This window comes from Pavona decussata, unplaced genomic scaffold, assembly GCF_977016875.1.
Source record: "Pavona decussata unplaced genomic scaffold, jaPavDecu1.1 SCAFFOLD_92, whole genome shotgun sequence".
NCBI classification, from domain to species: Eukaryota; Metazoa; Cnidaria; class Anthozoa; order Scleractinia; family Agariciidae; genus Pavona; species Pavona decussata.
This window is the reverse complement of record NW_028145509.1, coordinates 4,958,394-4,967,296: the sequence shown is the minus strand read 5'-3', so window position 1 is coordinate 4,967,296 and position 8,903 is coordinate 4,958,394. Positions and strand designations below refer to the sequence as shown.

At 36.2% G+C, this 8,903-nt stretch overlaps 1 protein-coding gene across 1 annotated transcript; it reads left to right on the top strand.

The window, feature by feature from the left end:
* The first annotated feature begins 472 nt into the window (after positions 1-472).
* On the top strand, positions 473-8,030 carry LOC146474030 (DBH-like monooxygenase protein 1). Its single transcript, XM_085118053.1, has 9 exons — positions 473-595; positions 1,061-1,224; positions 2,747-2,822; positions 3,687-3,772; positions 4,718-4,756; positions 5,500-5,559; positions 6,412-6,539; positions 6,872-7,001; positions 7,686-8,030. The coding sequence occupies exons 1-9, from the start codon at positions 556-558 to the stop codon at positions 7,779-7,781; spliced, it is 819 nt and encodes a 272-aa protein (XP_084974179.1). The 5' UTR covers positions 473-555; the 3' UTR covers positions 7,782-8,030.
* Positions 8,031-8,903: the final 873 nt, after the last annotated feature.

The following is an 8,903-nucleotide window of genomic DNA, read 5'->3' as shown; positions in this document are numbered from 1 at the left end:
CCCACACTTCAGGCGCTGTGCAAATTATCACGTGTTGCGATTCCCTGAATCTTATTGGTTCTTTGATGAAAACGAAGGGGAAATGGCTGCCTCAGGACGAGTGTACTCGTAGCACGAGCCAAGTTCGAGTCAGTATCCAACTTTTATTCTTCTTTCTTTTTATTTTTTTCTTTTTTTTTCTTGAGATCATTGATTGTGATTCTTGTTTTCATAATGATAGGCCAACTGCTGTTCGAAGCATTTTGAAAACATGAACAAGACAAGAAAGAAAGAAAGAAAGAAAGAAAGAAAGAAAGAAAGAAAGAAAGAAAGAAAGAAAGAAAGAAAGAAAGAAAGAAAGAAAAAAACCTTGCTGATTTAATGTATTTGAATTCTCCCGAGTCCTTACTTCCTTACGCGATCAACAAACTATACATTCACTCACTTTTAACCCGCGTGGTATAAAGTAATATCCTTGTTAATTTGTAAACTTGTTTTTCTGTCACATTTCAAGCGTTTTATTACCCAAACAAAGCTGGTTTCCCGATTGGAACGGATGATTCTCCCGGAAACTATATGCTTGAAATTCACTATAACAATCCCAAAGAGGTTGAAGGTCAGAGTTTTTTTTTTAATTTCGTTTTATTTATTTATTTATTTATTTATTTATTTATTTATTTATTTATTTATTTATTTATTTATTTATTTATTTATTTATTTATGTATTTATTTATTTAATTATTTATTTATTTATTTCAGTATTTATTTAGATAACTTGCTTATTGAAGCTTTATGAAGGAAGGGGGAAGGGGGAAGGGGGAACAACCGGACCATTTGGAATTAACAACATAACTAGGTTCCATACTATAATGGTGATCTTGATCTCCTTTGCTTCAGAGCTCTTGCTCGTTTCTACATTTTCCAACCACTAACATTTGAAAATGTGTTTGTACACTGTACTCGGTTTTCAAAACGAGTTGTAAACTTCTAACGCTAAACTGCCGGTACAATTGTCATAACCCTACAACACATTAAGAGGTTATCTTAGAATTAATCTTCATTGGCTTATGTATTCCCACAGGACGCAAGGACAGTTCGGGAATTCGTTTTTACTACACCTCGAATCTCCGTCAGTATGATACTGGTGTATTAATAGTTGGAGACGCATTCACTAACTTTTTGGTGATTCCGCCAAAGCAAGAATCCTGGTTGACAGTCGGTTATTGCGCCAAAGAATGTCTCCAGGTACCGGCCATCAGATTCTCTTGACGTAGAGCTCTTGGTTGTAGTGCTACCATGACAACTGCAACCAGTCAGTTATCAAGGACTTTTATCGTCCAATTGTTACTCACATATTTAGCGTTTAAGGTAATTCTATTGAACTGCAGTGGGCATGCTAACTGCGCATAATTTCTTGTGCGTTCCTACAAAACATCACATTTTTGCTCTGAGGCTAAATTCCCCAGAAAAAGTAATTGTTTCTCCTAAACGGTCATCGTGATCCCCCATGTTTAGGTCACGTCTTAAGAAAATATAACTCGAGATAATAAATACAAATTTAAAGAATTTCTCGTTTTCCAGTTTTAAAATGTAACCACTATTACAATCTCAGTTTTCATTTGAATTTCACTGGAAGCGGACATAAACAGTTGCTCAAATTGCTCTATTTTTCAATAGTTTCATTTTTCGCCAACTTTAAGGCTTCTAATGTGACATTGTTGTGCTCTAATACCATCAAGATTTTATTGCTAGGAATAACTCTCTGGAAGCAATGTATATGCCCATGGTTCGCTGAACTCTAGCCTTTTTAAACACTGTTGTCATAAGCTAGCGGTTATATACCACAGTCCGACTGCGTGAAAAGAAGTCTTGTGACACCTCCTTTATTTCAGTTCCTTGGTGTACTCGCTGTAATGAATAAGTGTGCCATTTTTTAAAAAACTTTCATAAGAGCCTCTTTTCGATGGAATCATCTTATATTAAGACACTCGTTAACTTCTCCTGATGTGCAGTTTTATTTTAGAGGGAACTTAAAGCAACGACGACGGCAACGGCAACGAAAACGTCACCCGAAAATATATCTTTATTTCATTTGTGCTACTTCGTGACTATTTCAACTCGCTCAACTTTTACAAAAATGGCGAACTATCCAGGAACCAAATTGTTAGAAGTGGCGTACAAGTTAAGAAAGAACATGAAGAATTTACCTGGTCGTGCGTTCACGTTCTCCACAAAACCTTAAATGTGATCATTAGGGACCTTGAGCAGAGACGACGACGACGCTAACGAAAACGGAACTTGAAAATTACATTTCGTACTTTTTGAATAAATGCGCGATAATTTCTACACATTTAGTTTGTGTAAACTGGCCGAACAATCCAGAAGCTTACGCCGTAGGGGTGGCTTTAACATTCAGAAAAATAAATGAAAATTAATAATCATGCGTTCACGTTTTCTATAAAACCCTTAAGTGTGGTCATTTGACGGTTTGCAGAGGACGACAAAGAAATTTACTAAAGTGTATAACGCACGTGCAGAGCCAGTGTTTTACTAATTAAAACTATTGTTTTCTGACGTTCTCGTTGCCGTCGTCGTCGTCGCTGCTTAAGGTCCCTAACTTGTTTTGCAGAGGACGGCAGAGAAATGTATCAAAATGTAAAGCGTACGTGCAGAGCGATTGCTTTTGCTCATTAAACCTTTTGTTTTGCGGCTTTGTCGTTGCCGTCCCCGTCGTCGTTGCTTAAGCTCCCTAATTGTCTCTCGCTAGGATAAGTTAGAAGAATCAGCACTACCAGAAAAAGGAATTAACGTGTTTGCCGCATTACTCCACACTCACCTACAAGGTATTTTATAATATGTTGTTAGTGAGGGCGAAGAACTACTAGAGTTAACTAATTTCCTGAAATTTTAGAGTATCCGCTTGCAGTACAGTTTGTTCTAGCCGTATTGGCATTTCGCCAGTAAAGGGGGAATATTCCAAGGCTTTAGTCTTCCTTTCCAAAGAGCAAAACTAGAAACGTTCGTAAAAGTAGTTTTGTGAAATATTGAAAACAAACAAACGAAAAAAGATCAATGCAAACAGCACTGTAAATTGGATAAACTTTTGTACCTTCTAACTTTTGTTATTGCTTCCCTTCATTTTATTAAAGTGTATATAACGGATTTTCATTTTTTATTTGCTTGACCAAGTCTTCTTGTTGTTCTCGTATGAGAATCGAAATCGAAGATCTAAATTCCCTGTCAATTTTTCTTTGCCGTATTTGAGGCGCATTAAAACGTGTGATTTTACTTCCCGGGGAGACTGAAGATAGTGTAGCTGTGACGTCAATATATCGCTTCTTTTGCGGTTTTGTTTCCCCCTAAGCATTCAACATTCCCGGTCATGATTTCGTCCACACAGTTTTCTTTCTCCGCACACGAAAAACAACGGAGAAACAGACAACCGCGAAACAAGCTATTCTGTAATGACGTCATAGCCCTACTATCCCCAGTATCTCGTCTTGCGCAGAATTGTTTGACTTATGTGTTTACACCAACCAGAGGAAGAAAAACTATTTGGGAAAAGAAAACGAACAGCATGAAGATTTGATCAAGCAAATTAAAAATATTTTCTGTCATGTGCACTTGAAACAATTACATCATTGTCTACAACGTAAACATTATAAATTCGTTTTTATAACATTTATATGTACTTTTGAAACGTTTAGGTCGTGCAACGTGGACAAAACACTATCGCGACGGAGTCGAACTACCAGAGATTGCACGAGATGATAATTACGATTTCAACTTTCAGGTAGCATAATATACCCAAGTAGAATCTCTTTATTCATTCCATACACTATGATACTGGTTCATGGAGTAGTCCTCATTTCAACTTGCAGGTAGCATAACATACCCAAGAAGAATCTCTTTACTTATTCCATACACTATGATACTGGTTCATGAAGCACATGTAGTCCTCATAAGTGCCCACCGTTGTCTGTAGTACGCAAAAGTGCCAATCTTTATTTATTTAATTTATTTTAAAGAATATTTTAACAGGAGATATCCAATTCGGTAGGACTGTTAGACTGTTTTAAATGAAGTCCTGTGTTTACATTAAATTATTATTAATAGTATGGACAAAAACTACATTTCAACAGCACATAAAACAAAAAAATAAGAGCAAAGAAAAAGAAGGACAAAAAGGAGTAAATGCCAAGAAAAGATTTGTTGTGCATGTTACGGAAATTGCTTGGAATTAATTTCTGCTTTGCATGGTAGTTTTGATTATGTCTCGATCTGTACTCATGCCGGCTAAAATAAAAAGAGCAATCATGATACTTTTTCATACTTTGTATGCACACAACAAAGCGCGTGGGAAAATGTTCTCCGAAAGGAAAAAACAGAGGCTCAAAAGATGAAGCAAAACATGAAAAAAAAAACACCTTTTTTGTTTTATTTTTCATTTCACCCTTTTCAATTATCAGCCATACATGCTTTGCCTTTGAATAAATCGTTTGGTTACCAAGACACTGGAAATGCTCGCTTGAAGACGTTCTTGAAAGGACTGGGGTTTTTAAGCTATGCAAGGGTAGAAACGATGAGAAGAGAACCTCACTGTGAGTTCAAGTTGACTTTATTTGAGATAAATAAACTTTATTTAGTCTCTGTCGAATTACATCCTTCGGATAGGCTATGGTTTTAGTAGACGTTCTGGACAAATGCACACATTGACCTTTGTGCTTTAATTTTTCAGGATATACAAGTGCTAAGGAAGGAAGTACATATCAGACCGGTAAACATGAAATCTAAATCAGTGACAGTGCTACGGAAAGCCGCATTACAACCTCGCCGCTGATACAGGGGAACGCCTCATTGTAACGGCCACCTTATTTTGCCCAGAACAAACGCGCAGACATATATTTCCTTGTGCAAAAATTATCATTCCTTAACGGCTACATACGGTTAACTTGGGTTACCACGTCCATTCCAAATTGACTTCGTGAGTCGGCCACTCAAAATGGAAACCAGCAGGCGACTGACTTAATTCGTGTTTCTGTGACATGAACACAGGTGATAAGCTATCGTGGTCGTGCTTCCAAGATTTGAAAAATTCCTCCCTAAATGAATGTTGTGTTATCTTTATTTACTAAATAAATGTAAGGAATTAATTGGCTGTGGATGCGGCTTAAGAAAACTTTTGTTACCTTTTGCCATGCATTATTGTCCCCCATTTATTAAAGAAAATAATCTCTCACAAGGGTTTCTTTTTTCTTTTTTTTTCTTTCTTTCTTTCTCTTGCTGCTGCTGTTGTTGTTGTTGTTGTTGTTGTTCTCCTTCTTCTTCCTCCTCCTCCTCTTTTTCTTCTTCTTTCTTGTTGTTGTTGCTGTTGTTGTTGTTGTTGTTGTTGTTGTTGTTGTTCTTCTTCTTCTTCTTCTTCTTCTTCTTCTTCTTCTTCTTCTTCTTCTTCTTCTTCCTCCTCCTCCTCCTCCTCCTCCTCTTCTTCTTCTCAGTCTTTTTTTTTTAAAACTCAATTAGGGCGACGACTTGGTTCACTACTGTAAATACCAAACTATGGACCGCAACGAACTTGTGGTGGTAAGCATGCCCAGGAAGGCGCTCAGATTTACCTTTTTTAATTGTTGGAAAAGTTAACAGCGCTAACCAAAGAAAAATACTGCCAGCAACTTTCAGGCATTAAGCTTTAACGATAAGAGGGAAAGAGCTTAGTTTATATATATATTTTTTCCATTTTGTCAGGAAAACATCTTTCATTCATTGGCTGACATGCTGGCTGGTACCTAGTACCACTGATATACAAACACAGAAACAAATTGTTGCCCATTAAGTCACAACACTATAATTGAATGAGTATACCAACTAATCGCCCGAAACCAACCTTCTCTAAGAGTCGAAAATTTACAGACAGATCCTACACGATAAGAACATACGCGTATTTACGCGTTAAAATTAGATAATAAAAGCCTGTGAAAAATGCTTTATAAGGCTAGCTTGAAAAGAAAACGTCGTAAGTATAATTATTCACTCTAGATAAAATATTTCCAAATGAGATATTTGTTTTCATTATTTAAATGTTTCAGTCGCTCTTTCTTGCATAAAATAACGAGGAAGCTAAATTTCTCCAGACACGTCTTGAATACTTAATAAAAATGTATAAACTGCGAAGCGCCTTAACGTTCCATAACCTTATTTTACAATTCCTACTGATCTACGTCTTCAATACTGACAGGAGCCCGCTAGTCGTTTACCAAAACTCTTTTCCTTAATTTTTCGTCAAAAATTACCGTAAATGTAACTTTTTGGCTCCTTGATCACTTTGTTTCGTGAAACAGCTTTCTTTCATATAAAAAGCAAACTTTCAAGGTTAAATAGATAATCTTATGACTTTGCTTCTCCTGATTCTCTTTCCTTTTCTTTTGGGAAATGTAGGGTGGTTACTCCACTTCTAATGAGATGTGCCTGGACTTTTTGTTCTATTATCCGAGGATGGTAAACAGCTCGAATTTTTGCAACAGCATACTATACGCACCAGTATACCAATTCATTAAACAGCACTTGTAAGTAGAGGTTCTCATTTAGTCCTCTTCGTAGCCTCTTCAAAACAAATCCAGATTAGTCAAGGTGATTTGTTTCGAACGTTAGAGAGAGCTTTACTGGTATTTTTAATTATCAAATGAACTCGGAAAGCTAGACAAAGTATGTGCGGTTATAACATGTTCTGTTGTGTCAATATGACAGACACAGGCAGGGAACTGTTCATTAATGTCAAAATCTTACCGAAAGCAGAGAGGTAAATAACGATCAACTTGGTAGAAAATTGTGCTTATCCTTATTTTTGTTTGTTATCATCTTAAGGCCTAAACCTAATTTTCACATTTCTTTGTTTCAGTCCGTCTGTCAATGTGACATGGCCAAACGTTAACCCTCTTGCTACAATGAACATCACTTGGACACAAGAATTGGCGTCAGACCTACGAAGGAAAATTAATGATGCGAAAACACTTTTTCCTTCTTGTTGGGTTAGCACACCTGAATTTTATTGCTGGTGAATTCAAGTAAAATGATCGCCTTTTTGGGAACAAGTGCCAATAATATGTTACGTGGCATGCACCGAAAAGATTTGTTTATTGCGGCAACTACGATTTTTGTCATTTTCCAAAGGAGAGATCATTTAACATGACTTCATCAATAATTAAAATGAAAGTATTCAAGGTAATATTGTCATACGCAACAACAGGCATGCAGTGCATATTATTGTAATATATATCCCTTGTGTACTAGTAAAATTGTAAGTACAAAGACTCACTATGGCTTTTATTTTTATGGACCCACATCAGTGAAATTAAAATTTCCTAACCAGATTTCCTCTAAGGAGATATATTTTCACAGAGGTAATTTGGCTTTCTTTCTCAAACTTCACCCATCTCCTTTTTTTATTATTTCTTCCCCTAATTTTCCAAGGTTACTCGAATCAGAATTGCCTGGCTTTATCCATCCATGCCGTTATTAATGTTATAGACCGATTTCGTCAAATAAAAATTCTAACTTGGCTCCGAGGTTAAGGAGAATAAACCAAAAGAAATTAATTGATCCTATTTTAGCCTCCGTCTAATTTCTTTTGTTTTATTCCCCTGAGCCTCTGATGAGGAGGTTGTTTATCGGCACCGTCAATTGACTGAATATGATTGTTTTAACTTCTGCAGGGAAGGCCACCTACCAAGTGTTTGTCGATTCCAAAGATGGACAAGCCCCTTCCTCCAGAAAAGTCCAAATGCCCTACACTGCATGGAGGAGTCTGAAGGCAGCTCATCCTTCTTGTTGGCTTCTCGCAATTTTGTGCTTTTCCTGTGTATTCTTTGCATGATGTTCTTATAAAGAATCAAAATTAATTACATGGATATTGTGTTTGACCAAAGCTTTTCATCATGTTGTATTTAGATTTTTCCCGTCGTTGTATTAGGTTGAGACGTACAATTTGATCCCAAACGGCGTATAATTTGTGCGAAAAAAGAAAGCAAATGCAGTGCTATGTTGATATTATTTAAACGTCATTTACTTGCAAAGGGGCACCCAACGGTTCAAAAGGCTCAAGTGGCCTCGAAAATTCGGATGAAAACTATGAAAAAAAACCCTAGAGTTTCCTTTAGTGTTTTGTCACCAAAAAATTTTAATTCCCATGTTACTTTTTTATGGGAAAATTAATTCTTCTTCTTCTTCTTCTTCTTCTTCTTCTTCTTCTTCTTCTTCTTCTTCTTCTTCTTCTTCTTCTTCTTCTTCTTCTTCTTCTTCTTCTTCTTCTTCTTCTTCTTCTTCTTCTTCTTTCTTCTTCTTCTTCTTCTTCTTCTTCTTCTTCTTCTTCTTCTTCTTCTTCTTCTTCTTCTTCTTCTTCTTCTTCTTCTTCTTCTTCTTCTTCTTCTTCTTCTTCTTCTTCTTCTTCTTCTTCCTCCTCTTCTTCTTCTTCTTCTTCCTCTTCTTCTTCTTCTTCTTCTTCATGTCATTAAGAACCAACTAAAATTTTCGGAAAGCGAACAGCAGCTCATAAACGTCAAAAACTTATTAATAATTCATAAGCCCATTGACCTATCAAATGGTCGATAAAAGATCACGATCCTTCGTTATTAGTATGCGGTGTTTAATGTTTTTCTCGTATGCTAAATTCCAACGTTCACAAAAGCATCATTGTTATGAATCAAAAGCATCAAATGTTATGCTCCATCGCTGCCAGTCAGATAGTTTTAAGATGTCACGTCAGACGACACTTGACCGTTTTCGCTTTAAAAAAAGCATTTCTCACAGATCATTGTATTGTATTTACAAATTTTCAACGCACGAAATTATATTCTTTTCACAATTTTAGCCTCAAGTTTTTTCTTCAAATATTCTTAATTCGCAAATTTCAGCCTCGATATTCTTATAAAATA